This window comes from Chlamydotis macqueenii, chromosome 15, assembly GCF_036417535.1.
Source record: "Chlamydotis macqueenii isolate bChlMac1 chromosome 15, bChlMac1.mat, whole genome shotgun sequence".
NCBI classification, from domain to species: Eukaryota; Metazoa; Chordata; class Aves; order Otidiformes; family Otididae; genus Chlamydotis; species Chlamydotis macqueenii.
Genome location: NC_141570.1, coordinates 13,239,290 through 13,260,562, shown reverse-complemented (window position 1 = coordinate 13,260,562; position 21,273 = coordinate 13,239,290). Strand labels below are relative to the sequence as shown.

Sequence of the window (21,273 nt, the reverse complement as noted above, 5' to 3'; positions counted from 1 at the left end):
GTGCCAGGGTGCTGCTACGGGGGTTCCGGAGCCGCACCAGAGTTCACCTCTGCAGTCCGGCTCCTCCCGGGCGCAAACGCTGATTCGAAGCGGCCTGTCCTGATGCGCAGCCCTGCCGTCTGTGGTGGCTTCGAAGGCGGTGGTGGAGATACTGCTGGGGCCTGGCCAGCGGGCGAACTCGCCACGGGGTGTTCTCACCGTTCTGCCAAGCCCGGGGCTCGGCCAGGGTTGCACCTCGAAGGGGGTCTCCTGGGGGAAATGCTCGTCCCCCGTAACACTTCCTATGACAAGTCTTACTGGAGATGCGAGCGCAGTCACCCATCAGGGACCAATTTACCCGCAAGCGATGAACTCGGCGTTGGGGAAGGCGGTCGCCTATGCCTTTTTTAGATGCTCTCGGATCCTTTGTGTCGTGTCAGCAGCTGCGGCCTTGTTGCTTCTACTGCCGCTTGTGTAGCACGGGGGATACACAGGGCTTTCCACAAATTTTTAAATGGGTGGTGCCAGGGAGCTGTGCCGGAGGCTGCAACGCCCCAGGACGGCCCATGGGAACTGCGCTTCTTTGTGTGACAGGAACTTCTCTCCCTCCAGGTATCAAGGTAATCGGTGGCATCAAGGAACTCACTGGAGAAGAATACGGAGTTTACGTCAAGAGGATCCTTCCAGGGGGTGTTGCTTATGCAGACGGTGAGTTAAACGCAGTGCAGAGTACCGCAAGGTCTGAAACAAGCTGAAAGACCACGTATTTATTTTATACATTGCCATATTGGTCACTTTGGGCGGTTCCCTCTGCCTGGCCTTTCCCTCGCACTACCACCTGCCTGCACCCCCAGAACAACTGGAGAGCCTTTTGCCAGTTCAGCTCTGCTCTGGGCCGCTGGTTCCATTCTGAGAGCCTAACAAGGAGGCGTTAGGCAGGGCTTTGCAGCATTCACCTTTCCTAACTTAAGCCAGAAAGATTTCTTTTTTTTTTTTTTTTTTTTCCCCCAAATATTACAACATCTTTTTTCCATCTAGCAAAGAAAAATAAATCCAGAGCAGGTGGAGGTGCCACTCGCGGTTTTCTACCTGACCTCAAACGGAATTAAGTCAAAGCTTTACTGCTTTATTTTTTTTTTAATTTACTTTCGTAACTTCCTACAGCAGTGGAAGTGCTGCGACATTGGCACGGGTTATTCAGGGAGGTTGCAGAAACTTCATCTATGGACATCTTGAAAAACAGGTTGGATGAGCATCTTGCGTATTCCATCCGTCTCTGGGCAAGGGGAGGAACTGCCCAGCCTCTCCCAGTCCCTCCGAGCTGTGTTTTCCGCAGTTTCTATCCATTAGTTTTCTTTTCCAGGGCGCCTGCAGCCAGGAGACCAGATCCTGGAGGTCAATGGAGATTCCTTAATTGGGGTTACAAGTGAGAGGTACCATATCCAAACGGAAATCTTGCATTCCTGTTGCTTCTGTGTAATTCTGTGAAGCTGTTTAGGCTGCGGGCTGCACAGAGGATGCCAGGGCATCGCTCTGTCTGCGCTCTGATGCAGCCAGTGCTGTTCCCAAGAGCCAACCTGGGAATTATCAGATGAAAAGTTTTTCTGTATGAAAATAGACCGGTGAACCCAAACAGTATTTGTGAGGTATTCAGGCATTTCCCCAAAAGACTGGGTTTTTAACAGCTCCTGGCACCCCCTCTCCATCCGCCGCAGCTTCCCAGCAAGTCCCGCAGCTCCCGGCGCGGGAGATCAGCCGGTGACAGCGCTGCTCCGCGCGGGGGATTCCTTCCGGAACCACAATCCAGCCCCTCATCTCCCTGCCAAGGAAACAATCCCCTGACCCAGAGGAGCACGGCACTTTTGGGGCACGCCTCTTCCACTGAGCGTGGTGCCAGCCCGCTGCTGCCTCGCAATTCTGCGTGGTGTGCTTGGGCTGGGTGGGTGCTTGGGAAGAGGCACACGGAGCTTCTCCTGCTCCCAAAATCCCCCAAGTGGCTGGGTTGGAGGAAGGAGGTCCCCGAGGACATCTCTGCAGCTGCAGTGGGGCATTCCCCCAACTCCCACGGGGACGCGTGTATTTTGAGGCAGAAAGCGGCCGTCCGTGAGACGGAACCTTCCCGAGGGAGGAGATGCGCTGGGAGGTGTTTGCTCAAGGCCATGTGCATCGTCTGGGTCTGCTTCGTTACCGGGGACTTTGAATTTACTGCAGAAGTGGGAAAATCGGGCTGTGGCTTGGTTGCCCTCCGGCCCTGCTGCCAGCGCAGGGAACCGGGCTGCTCCAGCGGTGTCCAGCTGAACATGGTCACTTGGCTGCTGACAGGGCTTGCTCAGGCCACGGGTCTCTACTTACTTCACTGTGAGCTTTGACGTGTGGCCGAAGCGCTGCTGTGAACCGGTGATGACATATTGTGGACCTTGTCTCGCAGGGCCGTGGACATCCTGAGGACAGCGTCGGCCACCAGCCACATGCGCCTTCTTATAGCCCGTGATGACGACGCCAGGTAAGGGATGTCATCCCATAGAATCACAGAAGGGTTTGGGTGGGAAGGGAGTGTTAAAACCCACCCAGTCCAACCGCCCTGCCAGGAGCAGGGACATCTCCAACCTGATCAGGTTGCTCAGAGCCCCGGCCAACCTGACCTGGAATGTTTCCAGGGATGGGGCATCCACCACCTCTCTGGGCAACCTGGGACAGTGCTCCACCACCCTCAGCATAAAACATTTCTTCCTGATGTCCAGTCTGAATCTGCCTCCCTCTGTTTTGAAACCCTGACCCCTCGTCCTGTCACACCAGGCCCTGCTGAAGAGTCTCTCCCCACCTTTCCCACCAGCCCCCTTTAGGCACTGGGAGGCCGCTCTCAGGTCTCCCCGGAGCCTCCTCTTCTCCAGGCTGAACAGCCCCAGCTCTCTCAGCCTGGCCTCACAGCAGAGCTGCTCCAGCCCTCCCATCATCTGCGTGGCCTCCTCTGGACCCTCTCCACCAGCTCCACGTCCTTCTGATGCTGGGGGCTCCAGAGCTGCAGGGGGGGGGTCTCACCAGAGCACAGGGGGAAAATCACTTTGCTCTCGTGTTGGGGTCGTGGAAACCAAGGTATGGCACTAGTGGGGTCTTTGCTCACGTGCTCTGGGAGACCTGCTGCCATGTGGTGGAGCATCCCCTCCCTGTTGAACAGAAACACAGGTCTGGAAACTTGAGGTGCACCAGGAACCACCGAAATGTGAGTGGGTTTAGGCAGCACACGGTCGCGGGCAGGCAGGCTGGTGGCACCCAGGCTTTGTGCTGGGTGTGGGAGGCTGAAGATCAGAGTCGTTTGCTCAACGCACCCGCATCCCGTTAGCGTCGGAGATGATGGTTTCTTTCCTTATCCATCAGCAGCTGTGGAGCGTTCCTGCCTTAGCAGAAGAGTGAGAGTGATGTAATGACAGGGACGGGGCTAATTTAGACACAGTAATATTTTGGTGGAAGAATTATTTCCTATTAATAACAGACTGCTTTTACCTACCTCTATTCCACTCTTCCGGTGAAAATAGCATCTGAAATAATTGTATGAACTGCAAGTCCTTCAGCCGCTGCTGAGGAAGGGCTGGGTGAAGTGAGCAGGTCACCAGAGCCAGGCGCGGGAGTCCGACCCTCTTTTGGGCCGAGCGAGGATGCACGGGACATGCTGCAGCGTTGCCTTAGGGGTGGCAGTGGCAGAGGGCATTTCGCGACGTCCCCTCTCTGGGTGGCCGTTGCTGGGGCTGGTCCCTGGCAGGAGGGGCGGATTCCCCAGCTGAGCAGCTCCCCGCGCCCAGCTTTGCTCAAGAAAACGCTTTATTTCCCAGCCAGAGCCCCCAGAGCAGGTTTGCTGCCTTCACCCACGTTGATCTGTTCCAAGCTATTCGGGCATCTCGCCGTGCCTCTTAATATCTTAAACTGCAGCAGATGTTTCTTAAAACACACACGCGCGTGGCTTTGCCAGCAGCTCCAGCTCCTCCGCGCATCTGTCGGCAGTCCCCAGTCACCCTGCGGAGGAGCTGCTGGAACACCGACCGAGGACGGCAAGGAAACTTTAAGCAATTGATTTGGCCTCCGCTTGCTGTTGGGTTATCTGGTAAATCTGCAAAAGGTTAGCTGGCGGGAGAGTGGGGAAGTAATCAGTTGGGTTTGGCTTTTTTTTTTTTTTTAAAGATTTGCAGAGATTTCACTTACATAATCATCTCACAAACTGTTTAATACACGAATACATATCTCCAGGATTAAGGGCTGTGGCGACGGGAGAAGGATTTTTCTGCTTTCTACATTTTTTTTTCCGTTAGTTTTGTCTTTATCTTATTGATGCCCCATTATCTTTTAAGTCTGTCCCAAGCATGGGCGAGCAGACAGCCCTCTGTCTGGGTTGAAACGGGCTCGCTGACGATTCCCCAGGGACTGGCAGCTCCCAAGGTGGCACCCACCAAGCCGGGAGCTCCCAGGAGCCGAGGGCAGCGCGGCACCTTCCCACGGCCCGGCAAAGCGGCTCACGGTACGCGAAAACCAAAGGAACGGCACGGGGAGCAGTGTTGGTCAGAGTATTCGCAGAGATGCGCATGCGGGTCGTCTTCATAAACCCCGAGTGCGCCGGGCACGCTGGAGGAGGAAACGTCACGGCTCCGGGTTTGGAAGGCGATTCCGCACCCGCCTGCCAATTTTCCCAGTGACTCAGCTGAGTAGCATTTTGTTGTGGTTACCCTCGGGTGAATTTGACTCATGAACGCTATTATCTGTCCCTGGAGTTAATTATAGGCCCCAATTACCTGTGCTTTAAATGGAACTCGGTCCTGGCGTGTATGAGATGCATGTTTTCAGCCTGTCACATCGGGCAGGCTGCAGAGAGCGGCAGTAATGCTAGGGCTGGCAGCAGAAAATTCAGATTTGGAGCTGGACATGCTGGGTCTGGATGATGCTTGGATCTGATTTTCATCCGTGCTCATCTTTAGCTAATGAGGATAATTTTATTGCATACGCATAATTATTGTTTGTTCGTTCTCGGCCTGAAAGTTGCAGCAGTTCCTTATTCCTATGCGTGGCACAGATATCATCCCGGTCTTTCAGGTTTATCACTGTGAGAAAGCCTTGTTTGCGCCGCGCCTCCCAGTACTGGCACGATAAAATGCTAAATATTGCATCTCCGTGTGATACGCGCAGGGAAAAATGGGTGGCTGCATTAAGAGGGCTTGCACAAGGAGCCGTGAGGAAATCTGCTTTTCTGCAGATGCACGGCCAATATCCAGGACTCGGCAGAGGGGCAGTGGCTGGAGTTCATGCCCTGGTGCGGACGCAAGGCAATCCCTTCCTTTCCCGCGAGCCCTGCGTGCGACAGCGGTGGCTCAGTCCATGGGTTCGTTCGTCCGAGCGCTTGGCGCTGAGCTGGAAGGCAAGCCCAGGGTGTCCCAGGGTCATTTTGGGGAAAACCACGCATCCTTTTGCATGGCAGCAGAGATGCCCCCGTGCATGCCACCGCTCCCCAGGTGTTCACTCACCAGCAAAGCCCAGCAGCAGCTGCCCGGCACAACTGGCGGAAATGCTGCAGCTGGTGCGAGCTGGGCACGAGAAAATCTGCTTTTGTGAGCTTTCGCAGTGCTTGGGGTTCACGGCTCCACTGACCTCCAGGCTTTGTCTTCTGAGACAAGCTGTTAATTTATCCCATGTCATGGGATCCTCTTTCTCCCTTAGCCATGCGCGTGGAGCCGAGGTTTCCCGACACCGCGCTCACGTAACCTTTGATGTCGTACTCACCCTTTGTTCTCCCGAGAACAAAAGGGCAGGACAAAAAGGTATTATGAGATAAAACGACAATATTCTGCAGGAAGACTGACCCCCTGCTGCTTAATCTGCAGCAAAGTCAGCCTGCAGCTGGCTGCTGCCCTGGGGCTGGCCGAAGGCTGCGCGGGTCCGGAATCTGTTACGGGGATCCTCCAGACCTCTGATGTTTGCACCTTAACGAAAAAGACCTGGAGAAGGGATTGCCAAAATGAACTTTCCACCTAATAGAAACCCATGATTTTTTTTTTTTTTTAATAAAGCTGGGCATTTAGTCCTGCAGGCACCTGACAATTCCGAACGTTTTAGTAAGGGTCAAGTTTTAAATATTAAAGACTTCTTCTGAAGTCTCTTGGTGTCTGAAAGCACCAAGCAAGACCTGCTGGCATTCCTGCAGCATACTTGTTCATTAATCGGCAGCGTTCCGGCATCGTCTGCTCGCTTGCAAATTCTTTCAAATGCAGCACTGAGCACAAAGTTAATTAGCAGGAGCCTGACACCAGAAAGCGTACTGCTTGCTGCTGGGATAAGCATGTGCCTCAAGTTACTCATGTTCCTTGGTGGCACCGGGGCTCGCAGCATCGACCGACAAAGCAGGAGCCAGGACGGTCACCCATGACGTAGCGTTTAGTCACAACGTCCCTACAGCACATGGCGGGGCTGGACCCGGGCTCGGAGCTCGTCGTTCAGGCTCCTGAGCAAATAATGATAAATGCTCCTTTGTGGATGAGCTTAACGACACGAAACAAACAACAACAAAGGACGCTCAGGTCATACGTGCCCTTGCTTATAACAGAGTTTGACAGCATGGCCTGGTGATTGGGTCTGCATTGTCTAGCAGGGTTTGAAGAGCGTAAGAGCTGCCGGACTAGTTGCATTTGCATTGACTAAGAGGTTTTTAGCCATTGTTTTAAGTTCATAACCTGTTCTGTGCTCTGATGGATTGTTATCTGAGGGAAATGTAACAATAGATGACCACAGAAACACCCAGCCCAAAACAAAAACCCAGCTGCTGATGGCTTGGCAACCACTGGAAATAACATGTTAGCTCCCAGCATGTTAGACCTGCCATTGCAATAGGTCATGGAGGGGTAAGTCCACCACTGCGTGAGGTACCAGTGAACTGGGGAGCGCAAATCACCTATAGAAAATCAGGTTTTACTGGAAAGTGGGAAAAAATCTGCTAAGGTAAGATCCGTCATGGGCTTAACCCAGGGAACCACAGCAGAGCACACGGCTGTCCTGCTGCCGTAGGGTCTAAGTTGTCCTTCTGCTCTCTCAGTGCTTTTACATCCATTTTGGTGTCTAATGCGACGAAACTGCCAGGTAGAACAGTTCTGTGGAAGGGTGGAGGGGGGCTGAAGAAAGTCATTGTCTTTTTTAAGGCCATGGGTTTGGTTGATAAAGACAATAGTGTTGGTGCAAGGTATTGGGATTCTCCAAGGCGTTCCACAAAGCATTGTGTGACACTTGGATTTAAAATTAGCATCAAATGACATGAATGAGGCATACATTTGATGGCAATACTAGATAAGGTCTTTGAAGTTTGTTAATGAGCTGGTTGGTAATGGGGAGATGTAAATTACTGAGAACATTTCCAACAGGAATCTAAGGAGCTGATGATTCACTCATCATTTAATATTGTTGACTCTAATCTAGCCAATAATATACAACATCTGTCCTGGTAAAGTACGCAGATGACACAACGTCTGCTGGTGTGTAAGAGGAGTCTCCTTGCTGAGGAGACTTTGCTGTGGCTGGTTTCCGGCAAAGGTATGTCTTGAGCTTCTCTGACTGTCAAGTGTGAGAGCCAGCTACTCATAACCAGGCTTTTCCTGCGGCTGAAGCATCAAGAGGGCACCTTCCCATGGGGATTCCTCCATGCCTTCAAAGTGGACATCTAATGATGTTAGTGTGGCCACAGAAACAACCCTTTCAGGGTCTCTCCCTATTGCCTGGCTGCTTATTTAATGACACCTGTAAGAAATTAGTCATCCTTGGTTGGATTGATCCAGAAGTGTTGGCTTATGAAGTGAGAAGACTGCATAGTCACAGAGGGACAGCATGCTCCCGGGAGCCGTGCTGCCCAAAGAGCCAGGGTGGCAGGGATGGGCACAGGAGGCTGATGCTTGAAGATGGCAGCACGCGTAGAATCACAGAAGGGTTTGGGTTGGAAGGAACCTTTCAAGCCCATCCAGTACAACCCCCTAGCAAGGAGCAGGGACATCTCCAACCAGATCAGGTTGCTCAGAGCCCCGGCCAACCTGGCCTGGAATGTTTCCAGGGATGGGGCATCCACCACCTCTCTGGGCAACCTGGGCCTCCTCATCAAAAGGATGTGAGAGGCTCATGGCAGCTCAAAGAAGGGTTACAGAAACAATGCAAGAGCTAGTAAACATGGTTAGTGGTGGTTCTTGATGGGGTTTTAAAAACGCAACATGCCACACTTGGGAAAAGGAAGATCACGAAGCAATTCACCTGCTGTGCACAGGTAGTTACAGCTCATCAAGGGCTCAGCAGGCCTGGGTAGGGTTATATGGTGGTCAAACTCAACCTGGAAGGCAAGCATTAACGAAAGCACTTGGGCACCAAGCCAGCCTTCCAGAGGATGTTGTGGATGAGACTGCTTTGCAGAGGCAATATAGGAAGCACGGGAGTTACCTCGAGACAGAAGGATCATGCTAAATGTTTGTGGGCTGGCGTTCCTCCCTGCTCTTCAATTCACCCATAAGCCCTTCTGATCTGATATCTGCAAATTTAGCAGGTGCTTGCTGGTTCAGCATCTTCAGCCAAGAGCTGCTGGGAAGAGCACAGAAGCCTGCTCTGCCCCAGGACGCTTTATGCGCGCAGGTCTTCGTTAAGTTCTTATGCTCCAAGAGTCTATTCTGCAATGCTCATGGAGGGTATCGCCACGGAGAGATTCACAGAGTGGGATGCTTCTTTTGCATGTGCTCCAGAAGCCACGTCCCATCTGTGCCCCAGCAAGAGCTAGCAGGAGCTGCATTCTGCCTAGGAAAGGAGAAAAATCAGAGAATAATCTATATTTAACTGTTCTGGAAGGAGTCACAAATAGGCCAAGCATTTTTGGTTTGTTTGCATAGTTACAGTTCGTTCTGAAAGTCTGTTGAATTTATGTGGTGTGTTAGCTAAACTTCTGAGTCCTGGAGCTGGGAATGAAATTATTCCAGCTGATTCCCAGGAGAGTCCATGCAGCGGGGGGCAAGGCAGGGCTCCCGCACTCATTTGCCCTCTCTCTGGAAGACCATTCCCCAGCACAAGCACCTATCCATACATCCCTTCCCGGCTTCTCTTGGCCACGTTCACACGTCCCAGGGCAGCGAAGGAGCGCACCGAAGGTCCAGCCCGTCGCAGGAAAACTGCATTGCCATGAGATTGATTATCGACCTTAGGCCTTGAGTAAACTCTTGAAACCACTGACTTCAAACTCTTGATACCCTTACGCATGAGAAGGCTCTGTCTGCCCCCCATTGCTGGAGGGAACCAGACCGATAGACTTACTATCAAGTCACTGCCACCAAAGTCACCGTTGTCAGATAATCAGGTGGGGAACAGTTTTGAGCAGCAGCTGACTGTACCATGTTTTCCTTTCCAGGAGAGAGTTCTCTGAGCTGCTGGAGAAGTTCGGCTCCCAGAGCAATACGGGCTCAGCACGGAGCTCGCCAATCCTGCACGGCAGCAGTGAGTAGCTCAGCACGCCTCTCTGCTGAGAGTTTTCTTTATCCCAGTATTATTTTGAAGGAGTTTTGGGTTTGATGTGCGTAGGTGTTGGGGTGGAGGTTTGAAGAACGAGAAGTCCTGCTCGTTGCAGGCACTCAGTGCGTCCCTGGGTGCAGCAGGCATGGCCAGCCCTGCCTGCGCAGAGCAACCACAAAGCCAGGCCTCCTTGGGGTGAGCAAGGGAGAAGTGAGCTGGGGTTGTAACGGCTTCTGAGACCCCCAGACTCCAAACTGATGTGCTGGGCAGGTAACCCCAGCAGTAACCCCAGTCTCTGCAGGTGCAGCTTTCTGCCATGAATTTGAAAGCATTTCAGCAATTGTTCATCCAACGACCATGACTTTTCATTTGCAAGTGGGAAATGTTCGGTGAAATGCAACAAGGTTAACCTAAACCAGGTGCCAGTGCATCAAATCGTGTCTGCGTGGGGAAAGAAGGTGTCCCTCTGGCTTGGCATCCCACCAGAAGGCTGCCAACCCTTTCCCTATGGCAGAGGTGCGTAGGGCTGGCAGAGAGGTGACAGTCCCATGCTGCAATTGTCCTGAGCAGGCTGAACGTTCCCTCTCCATCAGCAATACACCGATATCTTTAACTACTGTGTGGTGTTCCCCAAAAAGCTAGGAGAACGGTGTCAGCTCTCGGCGGCAGAGCAGGGGAGGAGGTAATGCTGGGATATTTGCATTCCCTGGACTGACTCTGACTTTGCTGTTCAGGTCGATATCTGGAAAGTACGTCCTCGGGCTCTTCCTCACGCTCTCAGAGCCCGCTGCTGCTGAGCCCCGCCAATTCCCATGGCCCCTTCATCGGAAACCCGGCGCACGCCCCTCACGCACAGTACGTACGGGTCGCGTAGGGCCGGCCCCGCAAAGCCTGTCCCTTGGTCAGTCGTGAAGACATCACCGAATGTCTGACGCTGTCTTAGGGGCAGACCCAGTAAATACTTCCAGTGTTTGAAGAGCTGCTTTGTGCAGCCTTGTGTCTTCTGCACCGTTGTATCACCGCAATGGCTAGGAGACCACAGCGTCTTCTAGAAGTTCTCATTGTGGTAGCACCTTGACCGTTCCTGGGAAGGCTGTGCCCACGAGCTGAAAGGCTTCCCCGTTGAGGCAGTCAATGTGTTTGCAATAGGGTTAACAACGCAATGGCTCCTCTTCCTCCCCTCTGAAACCCGGGGAGAAGCTGTGGCTTACAGCCCCCTGGGAGGACCCTGCACACCACCCTCATAGACCATGTCAGGAGTGGAGTGTTTCTGCAAGGCCAGTGGTGCTTTCAGAAGGTGTTTCAGGAGCTTGTTTTCTACTGCCCTGCTTCTAGCACGTTGACATCATCCAACAAGAGCACAAGCCCTGTCCTCTCGGTGCAAACACTCCCGATGCCCTTTGCTTTGGTGTCAACAGCGGTCGTCTACAGACACCGCGTCCTTTTGTCTCCAGAGCATCTCCTGGAGCATGTGTTTTCATGTGGTCATCTGTCCCTTTCATATTTCACAGGGTCAGGGGTTTGGACAGGCAGAGCTTGTTTTTCTGCGGAGGCTCGTCTCCAGGGTGCTCGGGGTTGCCCTTCTCAAGAGGGACAGCTGGAAGGGTGTTAACCGTCGTGGAACTGGGACCATTTGTCCCCAGGGCTTGCAGCTTCCCCTTCTTTGCCAGCACAAACAAGCCGAGTCGCTGGTAAAGAGAATCAGACCTCGCTGCAGAACCAGTAAATCCTCTTGCTAAATACCAGCTCTTTATTAGGGATTTGCAGAGGACAAATATTTGGCACCAGAGGTTTAAGCTGCTTGCAGGGAGTGAGAGACCCTTACAGAGGAGAGGCCAGCTCATCTACTTGGCAGCTGGTTTGGACAAAGTAGACATCCTTGCTCTGCTGTTAACCCGCTCCAGGCTGCGATGTAGCTTAGAGGGGACCCATCTTGGCGTCCTCCTCACCCAGCACTGCCATGTTCTGCTTGTCCCACGCCGGTGCCAGGCCCCAGTGATGATCTCCTCCTGGGAGCAGCACGAGCCGTTTGAAATTACAGCCTGTGCCGAGCCTTGGCGGTTGGCTGCAGAGATGGAACTCGGGCCATGCGCAGCAAGGTCTCCTCGTGCGTGTGGCTGCCATTCCTCGCACATCCTTTCCTCTCGCTGCAGGGTGTCCCCAGGCTGCGACCTCTCATTGCAGTGTCATCTGAGGTCCTGCCACCCCGCTGAGCAACAGGACCCAGACACCATTCCATCTTGCCACAGACAGTTCAAATTTTGATTTGAATGGAGGGTTTTAATGCTACGTTTTATGACATCGCTTTCCTAAAATATTTCTTAGAGCCATGTTTTTCCATAAGACTAAGACGTGTGCTGCATGAATGCGGTCCCTTTCAGTCCAGCTGGCTCTCCTGGGGGTCTGCTGGAGGTTTGGAGGGGTGCTGGCCAGATGCCTCTCTGCCCTGGGGCGTGTGACCACTGGGGATGGCATCGCTGGGGAGGATGGGGTGGTTACACGCTGGTGTCGCTGTGAGGTACGGGATGCACAGCTCTCACTGTATCTTATCAGCTAACATGAGGAGGACCAGAAACTGCAGACCGTTTGGTGAGTGGCTGCTCTGGAAATAACCCTAAAAAAGGAGAAAAGCCAGTTGCACGCATTGCCCATTTGGAGGCAAAGGCTTGCTGACCCTTAGATACCACTGAACCCTTCCCCGAAACCTCCCTGTTGCAACGCTGCCCACCAGCCCATGGGTGGTCGGTGAGATGTCTACTCCTACAAACACTGCCATCGCCACCTCTCCTGCTCTGCCGAGGCCCGGTCTCGGTGGCTCTGTGAGGGTAGGGCCCAGCCCTGTCACTGCTCCAGTCGCTGTACGTCCTTGGCAGCGCAAGTCACCTGTACCGCTGCCGCAGAAGCGAATCACGGCGTGGTGGGTATGGCTGTAAAGGTGCTTAGGGGCTCATTTCTCAGGGCATCTTGCAAGATTTTTAAGTCCAAACCTTGGCTAAGACACAGCTGTGTATCCTCAGCTTCACTCTGACATCTGTGAAGGGTTGATTAACAGTTGACCAGTCCGTAAATTGCTCTCCATTGATTTAACTGGATTTGAACAATCACCACGTTGATCCTTTGTGTGCTTTTGGCTATAAAACCCAGCAGTGCCCAATATATTTGGGTTAAAACTTTAGTTTATTTTCTCTTTCTAAATGCAAGCAAGCATTCCGCAGCATTTGAGATTATGCAAGCCGGTCATCTTCATAATGCTGAACAATGTCTGCTAAGAAAAGGGTGTCCTCACCTCCTCTTTCCAAGGTTGGGTGGAAGAAAAGGTGTAGAGACAGAAAAGGTTGGGAGAAGTTAGAAGGATCATGCATGGAAAGGAAGCCAGGCAGAGTTTGTTCAGCGACGTGGGAAAATAAACCAGATCGCGTTGAGTCACCTGCTAACATCTCTCCCTTGCAGCTGCTCCATTGAATCAGGAATCCAGAGCATTTCTATAGCAAAATCCTCCGGCTTAGGGCTGACAATCAGTGGTGGATCTAACAGGCCTGATGGCCCCATGATCTATGTTCAAGAGCTTATGCCAGATGGTGACTGTTACAAGGTAAGCCGGTGTGGAGACCCTCAGTGGCTTTGCAATGGGGACCTCTCCTAGAAGCTGTAGCTCTTCTGAAGCAGCTTTTCTAAGAAGAGATGAGTAACGCGTTGAATGGACTAATGAGAATTTGTGTTGCGGTAGAAGGTTTTGGCCGGAGGGACGTTCCTTCCCAACGCTCTGACTTTCTCCTCCTTTGTTTAGGATGGTCGACTCCGACCTGGTGACCAGCTAATAGCTATCAATAGAGATTCTTTGGTGGGCAGCACGCATGAAGAGGCCAGAAAAATAATTGCAAAAGCCAAATTCAGGTAGGCATGCAACATGTTTCCTGTCTTTCCTGGTGCTGTTGAGTCTTAGGCAAAAACCCCTCATGTCATGCCAATGTTTGGCTTCAAGAGGCATAAGGACTGCCAGTTTTAAATGATGCTTCAAGATGGTCCTGACAGGTGATCATATAAGGAAATCTTGAATGCATGGAGCATCCTGAAGTGTAATCCAGACCTTCCCAATGTTCTGGTCCTCGTGACTATCTCCTGTCACTGCTCAGCAGAGTTCTGCAACAGAACTGCAGTTCAAACAAGCAACCTAGCTGGTGGAGATCCAGCCACACTGGTACAGCTACACGGGCTTACGTGAGATTTTCCAGGAGAAAGGACCACGGGGATGGAAGTTCTGCAAACATAAGTCATGCTTTTTTTTTTTTGTGAATAAAATGTTCTGTATTTGTTGTTTCTTGAAGACACGAGGGAAACACAGAAGTGGCCTTTATTCCTGGAAGGGGACGGTTACATCCCGGACTCTCCGTTCACAACAATATCGCATCACCACCTCCAAAGGCTGTGGGAAACGGTCTGAGTTCCTGCAGACTGAAGGTCCACGTGAGGTCCCCAGAGGTACGTTAAAGTTCATATCTAAGACCACAGACACTGGTTCTGTGATCTTCCTTTGATCAGAAGACTCTTCTTTAGGGAATCCATGGTACTCCTGGTGGAATGTCTGTAATGCTGAATTACGTAGCCCTGTTTTACAGCCAGGTATTTTAAATCTAAAATATTGTTTCTTCTGTCTTGGGTTTGAGATGGTGAAGGATCTGTGGAGGTAATGAGAGGAGTTTCATTTCCAGGGCCTGCATTCAGACCTGTTTCAGAAGCCTCAGGTTTTTTGTTTTTTTTTTTTAAAACAAAACAAAACAAAACCCTTCCGCAGATAGCAACCTGCATCTCATTCAATACCAGTCATAGAGCTGGAAGGGATCTCGGAGTCGGTTTGATCTAGTCTCCTACCCAAAGGCAAGAACAACTCTTTGTTCTTAAAGACCTCTGATGAGGATGAATCCGCAGCATTCCTAAGCAGCCCATTGCTGTTCTTCTCTAGTCTAATGATAAGCCAGGCTCATTCTTCCCATGGAGCCTAACCCCACGTTGTGATTGCAGACACAAACGCTCGAGCTGTGCATAGCGAGACAGGGTTTAACCACACAACCCTCACGATAATTTGGGTCTGTGGCTGGATCCTGTGCATTTGCCTCTCCTCTTCCAGACTGGCGCAATGCCGGGTGTACCTTCTGCCCTCTTCCACGTAAACTTCCTTTAGAGAAGGCCGGCTGGATGTTCCTTTCATGCAAGCTTCGTTCACAAAAGCTCTTTCTTTCCAGACCCTGTGGAAATATGGGCTTGCAAGAACATCATATAGATGTTGCCTTTGGGTGCATCAGGCTGGAGACGTGCTTACGAAAGTCAGCCTTCGCCCACATGCGTGTAGCTGAGTAATGTAGCTAGATCCCTCATCCTTCAGCAGAAGGTGTGCTTGTGTAATGTTGTGCACCTACACAAAATAACATCGCTGGCTGGAATGAAACTCCTCCTTTCTTCACTTTGCTGCTAAAAGATGGAACTTTTAATGAGGTCTAGGCTTCCATGTTAGGGAAAGCATGGTCAAGCATGCCGGTATGTCCTCAGCACCCGTCCTGTGCCCCTCTCTGCGTGTAAGGTCCCAGCTGTGGAAGCACCATCTTGGTGGTGCTCAGCGTATCCGCCTTCTGCCTCTATTTCTTCTTGTCACTCCTGCTTTCAGCCATGACCTGACAGTTAAGAAAGGGTGGGCAATAGCTTCCTGTCATGCACTTGGTGATAATTATGTGTTTTGGGTAAATAATAGGACTGCCTGTGGTCAGAATCAGGACCTCACTGGTGTGCTGGGTGCAGAGCTTTAGGGAGAACCTCTATGGAGAAAGCATGGAAGGTGAAATTCATCCTCAGCTCTCAATTACAGGAACGACAAACTCAGTTTTCTATGTGTAACCAGAGATTTTGAGATGGCTTAGGAATGTGCCTGTGCCAAGTGCTCCTAGAAAAGCCCCCGGAGTCTCCTTTGGCCCATCGGCACAAGAGGTGTTCGTGGTGCCTTTGCTCCTTATAGGCCAGATGGGTCGCTCTCTCTTAAACCCCTCTATCTTCTGCTCTTTATTCACATCAACAGATTCCGTCTAGCGACTGTCTGTGCCGTTTTGTCTTCTTTTTCTAGAACAGACATGAAAATAATTTTCCTGTGCCTTCTTTGTCCCCGGACATTTGCCCACCGGAGCTTACTGTCTCAGGTAAGAATCCCACTAAACTGTTTTCTTTGCACGGGTAACAAGCACGGCCTCAGCTCCTGGGTGCTGACAATGATGAAATTAATTTTGATCAGTGTTTATGCCGCTGTAGAGAGGACTGAAAATAGGAGACAACTTCATCCACCTCAGCCTGTGGTTCCTGTGCAGCCGTGTCTTTGCCCACGTGCAAAGACCTTGTTGGACTCACAGGTCCCACTGCCGGCAACGTTCCCTTCTGATGGGAACGGGAGGTCCTCAGAGACACAGTATTAAAAAAAACCCAACCAAACAGTAAATTAATGACAGTTGCAATGTACACCACAACCCTGGGCATTATACAGGCGTTAAGGCTGCCCTCAGTTGGTCAAACTGGGAAATTGCTTATGGATGTGATGAAGTCCGATTTCTCTCTACATCCAAGCTTTGCTTTTGGCTTTTCCATGCTGTGCTTTCTCTCCATGCTCTAAGTCCTGAACCGAGCTCTTAACTTTTGTGGAACAGACCTACTGTCCACCTGATAGCACGGCAGCAAGGCGGGGTGAGCTCAAACCACCCAGCAGCTTCACGGGTCCCTTAGGAATCGCAGGAAACCTCAGTAACTCGGCATCCAGGGAGATGACCTCCAGCAAGACACCCCATATCCCTACCACAGGAAGGTTCTTCTGCCCAGAAGAACAGCTGGGCTCTCCCTAGTGAGTCCCCAGCAAAGCGCAGCCCACAGTTCTCGCGGCTGCACGTCCATCGGCCCTTCCTTCCCGTGCTCTGCCAAGGCACTGGCCCCGCTTGCGAATCCCCGTGCTGCGCTGTAATTTCCATCTGGAAGCCTAAGAGCGGGTGTGACAAGGTGAATTGTGTTTGGTCCATGCCTGGGTTTAGTGGGAGAGACCGGGAGCAGACGGTGCTGGGCCGGGCGTGCGTCAGCGCTCTGCTCCCAGGGATGCCCATCTCACCTTGGGCAACCTCAGCAGGCTCCAGCCTTCACCTTCCATGCTCTCCGCTGCAGAGACCTTGGGACAGGGCCTGCCCTTGGCCCATCCTCCCTGCCCCGAGCCTTGATTTCAGGTAGCCTCTTAGGTGGCCACCGCCGCCAGCCAGAGCTGCCAGTGATGGGGAGCAAAGGCCCGGGTCATGTAGGTAATCCAGCAAATAGCCATGACCTAATCACTTCATGATTTAGCTCGCGGATTTCATTATACGCGGGTTTTTTAATGTGAAATGCTGAGGAGGCTTTGTGTCAGTGTTGTCATCCATGAAAACAGACCACTGGCTTTGAAAGAGCAGCAGGCCGGCGTGGAGCCTGGGCCAGTGGCGGCTTCTCTCTGGGTGCCCGATGGATGCCCTGGATATCTCCGTGTCCAGAGCCGGCAGCGAAGCCAAGTGGAGCTAATCCTGATTAGCCATGCACCGAAGGGTAACAGCTCTGCCCTTGAACTCGGAGAGTGAAGTGTTGGTGGCCCATCCAGCAAACCCTTTTATTACCTCCTGCCGCTTCCCAGCTGCGGGTGTTAGCAGAGCGGATGAGTGCCCAGATTAGGAGGATTACGTCTGCGGGGCACCTCTGCTGCTTCTCGCTGCCGGCTCCTCGCGCCCAGTCTCTGTCCCGACGGCCAAAGGAGGGCACGGGGAGAAGAGCTCGAGATGTTCAGGAGAGGCGGAGTTACTCAGCAAGACGAGGCTTCCCGTGAGGTTAAAGAAACTGCTCCCTGGGCACATCCCGTGCCGCTGGCGTGAGAAGGAATTCTGTCACTGACCTGGGCTGGTGGCTTGAGGGTGAGCAGGGGCCGGCACCTTCCTGGAGTCTGGCAGGGTTGCTCCCGAGCGGGGCAACGCCTTCTGCAGCCCTTTTTCCAGGGAACGTCACGGTTTCTTATGGACAAAGGTTTCCACATCACTTTTAATCCATTGACTCCCTTTTCCATGGGTGGCATGAAAGCCAAGACAGCATTTTATAAAATGCTAGGTTTCAGTTTTGCTTAACCAATTAGAGAAGACAAGGTCCAGGTAGAATTTTATTTTCCACAGATCACCAGAGACCCCAAAACTCCATAAAAACTTGTGACTGGAAATTTCCAAAGTGCTATTTTTTTTCAGTCCTAGGTCCTTGGATGAAACACTCCATTTTAAACCATGCAGAAGCCCAGTTTCATTAAGGATTTGCCCCAGTATCCAATCTTTTCAATGCTGGCCTAGTTGAGCCTTCCAGGACTGGATTTAGCAAATCCCGGCCTTTGATTTTTGGTCTGCTGCATAAACATTATATTTCATGCAACAAGAGTTCTGAATTTTGCTTTGCAGGCACCTCTTTCCTCTACCCAAGTGCTCTTCTGTTAACATTTCTTTTTGGCTTTTCAGCACCCGCTTCAGCCTCTCCTCATAAAGCAGCTTCAGGCACCAAACCCAAAGTAGCGCTGGATCCCCATATCAGGCTCAAGGATGGGAAACTGGAACTGGTAAGTGGGATGGGTCCCTCTCCCCAAAGCAAGGTCTCCTCACAATCATCTCCCAAGCTGCACCACGCAGAAAATAGCCCACTGGGGTGATACCTCCTTGCTGCCAGCCTCCACGTTATCGGCAAACAAAATACGCTTAGATGAATGGTCTCTTCATATTGCTTCTCTGGGAAAGAATTGGTTGAGACGTCCCAGTTTTGAAGAAAAAAAAAAAGGGTCTCAACTCAACTGAAAGGCTCTCAACTTTTAAAACAGAAGGAGGCAGATTCAGATTAGATATCAGGAAAAAATTTTTACACTGAGGGTGGTGGAGCACTGGCCCAGGTTGCCCAGCAAGGTGGTGGATGCCCCATCCCTGGAAACATTCCAGGCCAGGTTGGCCGGGGCTCTGAGCAACCTGATCTGGTTGGAGATGTCCCTGCTCCTGGCAGGGGGGTTGGACTGGGTGGGCTTTAGTGGTCCCTTCCCACCCCAAACCCTTCTGTGATTCTAACTCTTCAGTCACGTTTGCTGGATGTTGGATCCAGCCTCTAAAATTAAAAAAGGAGAACAGGGCGTAGTGAAACACCCCAATTGCGTCCAAAGGGGTATTTAAACACGCCTTTGCTCATCTTGGCTATTTCTCAATGCTCAGGGGAGCTCCAGAACTCTCCTGGCAGTTGCATCTCCCTTGGACGTAATGCATTTGGCTGCATTTGGCACCTGCCCTCCAAACTTTCCAGCGCTGCTGTCGCTGCTGGGGTGACCTCGGGCAGCCTGGTGCGGGCGAGGGAAGGCTGAAACAAGAGATTTCTCACCCAGGCTCCAGCCAGAACCGCTGCTCTTTTCATCATTTATGGAAAATAAATTCCCCAGGCACCTTCAAAGGGCAGTGAGTGGAGCTCCCCGTTTGCACGCCGACACCCCAGTGACGGGCAGCGTGCCCTCAGTCTGGTTTTGGGTGGTTTTTTCTGGTTTTTGGGAGGAGGAGTGTGGGAACGCAGCTCCTTCTGCAGGGCCGGGGGCCCCAAGGAGGACCCGAGGCGACGAACATCTGCTGCCTCCCAACGGCAGATACAGCGCTCACCCTCTCGCTGCTCTCGCCTCCCGGGAGGGCAGCACGCAAGCAGGAACTTTTCTTCTAAGCCTGCATAATTCTCCCAAAGCAGGGTTTAGGATTGCGTTTTCACAATGACCTCTGCTCGTTGTGGGTGGAGAAACAGCTCTTCTTTGGTGGGAGGAGCGGGGACGCTCAGCTTTCCCTTTCAAAAGCCGGTGTTACAAGCAGGCAGCTGCAGTCAGGAGATGTGTCATGGACCAGCACACATCCGAGATGATTTTCGGGTGGCCCACGGCAGATGCTAACCTCTGCACACTGAGGATTAGGACATCCCAAAAGCCTGGGAGCCAGCAGTGCTGCCTCTTGCAGGGGTGGTGGGCAGAGGTGGGACTCAAACGGACCTCCCAGGCCGCACGTGGGAGCAGAGGAGTCCCGTGGGCTTGCTGGTGACAGAAACGTGAGCGAGGACCCATCTCCAGCCCCCTTCCAGGGGACCAGGCGGGAGGTGCTGTACAAGCAGCAGCGGTGGGTGCAGCCTGGGACAGGGGAGGGTTTAACTTGGGCTCTTTCCCAGAGTCTGCTGAGCTTGGCTTTGTCTTTTAAAACCTTTTACTTGCTGCTGCCAGCAGCAAAGTGGGGTTTGCACAGGCTTATCTGCTTCTGCATGCTGCCCTGGGGTTGAGTTGATAAATATCAGTAGAAGACAGGGCATCAAGCATAATGAGAGAGCAAAATAAAAAATAAAGAAGCAAAAATGTTTGAACATCTCCTGTTGCCAAGGGAAATACTCTGGGAATAGCTTTTATCTTCTCGGTTCCAAACGCAGTTCCTGGGCAGTTAGAGAAAGAGGAGAGGCCGAGCTCCTGGCAGCTCCACTGGCTTTTTATGAAGCTCCTCACAGTTTGTCATAGCTGCAAAACTGCTTGCAGTCTGTATAAAACATTCTTGGAGGGATGTGAGCATGTCCCTGTCTCCAGGAACAGACATTTCTGTACCTGTGTAGGAAAGGAGAGACTGGAAACCTAGCCCAAGCCTTCTCCTTTGGGAGATGCTGCCTGGAGAGTCGCTTCCAGGAGAAAACACAGCACCGAGCGTCTTCCCAGTGCCTACTTCAGAGAGACGCTTTCCCAGAATTTTTCTTTTTAAAGGCTCATTGTTTCTGCTCAAGGTCCTGCAGTATCTTGGTCTGGATGTGACCGAGGAGAAGAAGAGGCAGTTACGGCAAAGCCTGACCACAGACTCGCAGGGGACAGTGGCCTATGGAGGTGAGCAGGCGGCTCCGCGTGTGACGGGCTTTGTCGTTTTTCCGTAGATTTGAGAAAAGGAGAGAGGCACCTGCGGAAAGGTGGCAGGTAAGACACCCGCCTAGGTGTTCATGTAGCCTCAACACAGTTAAGAACAGTCACAAACACAAAAGAAGGTGTTTGACAGAGGCATACGTAAAAATGAGAATAAAAGAAAGTCGGTGCAAGGGCTCACTTCCCCTAAACCCCAGCTGGCAGAAGCAGCCTGCTCTGCTCTCTGTGACCTGCCAGAACACAGCTGGCCCACAGGGTCTGCTCCCCAGAAGGTTTTTCACAGAAACCCAAAGCCATCAGCAATGTCCCCACCAGAGTGAGCAGCCTTGCAAAGCACAACGCCTCTTGGACGGACATTTTTGCATACAGCGAGCAATGGGATGCAGATCTGTGAGCCTCTCCTAAGAGCTACTGGCTTTGGAGTTTCTGGCAATGGAAATAAAGATGTTCAGAAGTATTTGGCAAATGTGCAGCAAGGATTCCGTTGTTGTGGTAAAGGCTTGGGCTCCCGCAGCAGCCCAGGGGCTGAGGACTGGAGGGGCTGGGACCCCGGTGCCGCCTCCCCCCTGCTGCACCAGCCCCTCACACCCTGCTTTCCTCCACGATGGAAACAGCAAAATGAACCTGGATTTTCAGTCTTGTCAGTTTAACACCTTCTCTAACTGTTGGAGTAACCGTTTTTTGTTTAAATCAACAAAACGAGAAATGCCAGCAGGCACGTGCCTCTTGTCAGAGAAATGCAGCTTTGGCTTAAAATTTTAAAACATGACAATTGTGAAAACTCCGCTGTGAAAATATCTGTGGGGGTTTTTTTTTTGTTTTTTAAAAGT

The 21,273-nt window shown here is 51.9% G+C and overlaps 1 protein-coding gene across 1 annotated transcript in view; it reads left to right on the top strand.

Annotated features, from left to right (window-relative positions):
- The window catches only part of LOC104485089 (syntaxin-binding protein 4), a 44,168-nt gene that overhangs the window by 14,820 nt on the left and 8,075 nt on the right, over nt 1-21,273 (top strand). Inside the window, exons 3-13 of the mRNA XM_086759472.1 lie at nt 592-687; nt 1,343-1,412; nt 2,408-2,482; nt 9,377-9,462; nt 10,212-10,332; nt 12,928-13,069; nt 13,265-13,371; nt 13,803-13,956; nt 15,587-15,659; nt 18,009-18,106; nt 20,314-20,410. Of these exons, the coding sequence (XP_086615598.1) occupies nt 592-687; nt 1,343-1,412; nt 2,408-2,482; nt 9,377-9,462; nt 10,212-10,332; nt 12,928-13,069; nt 13,265-13,371; nt 13,803-13,956; nt 15,587-15,659; nt 18,009-18,106; nt 20,314-20,410 (1,119 nt within the window). The remainder of the gene's footprint in view (nt 1-591; nt 688-1,342; nt 1,413-2,407; nt 2,483-9,376; nt 9,463-10,211; nt 10,333-12,927; nt 13,070-13,264; nt 13,372-13,802; nt 13,957-15,586; nt 15,660-18,008; nt 18,107-20,313; nt 20,411-21,273) is intronic.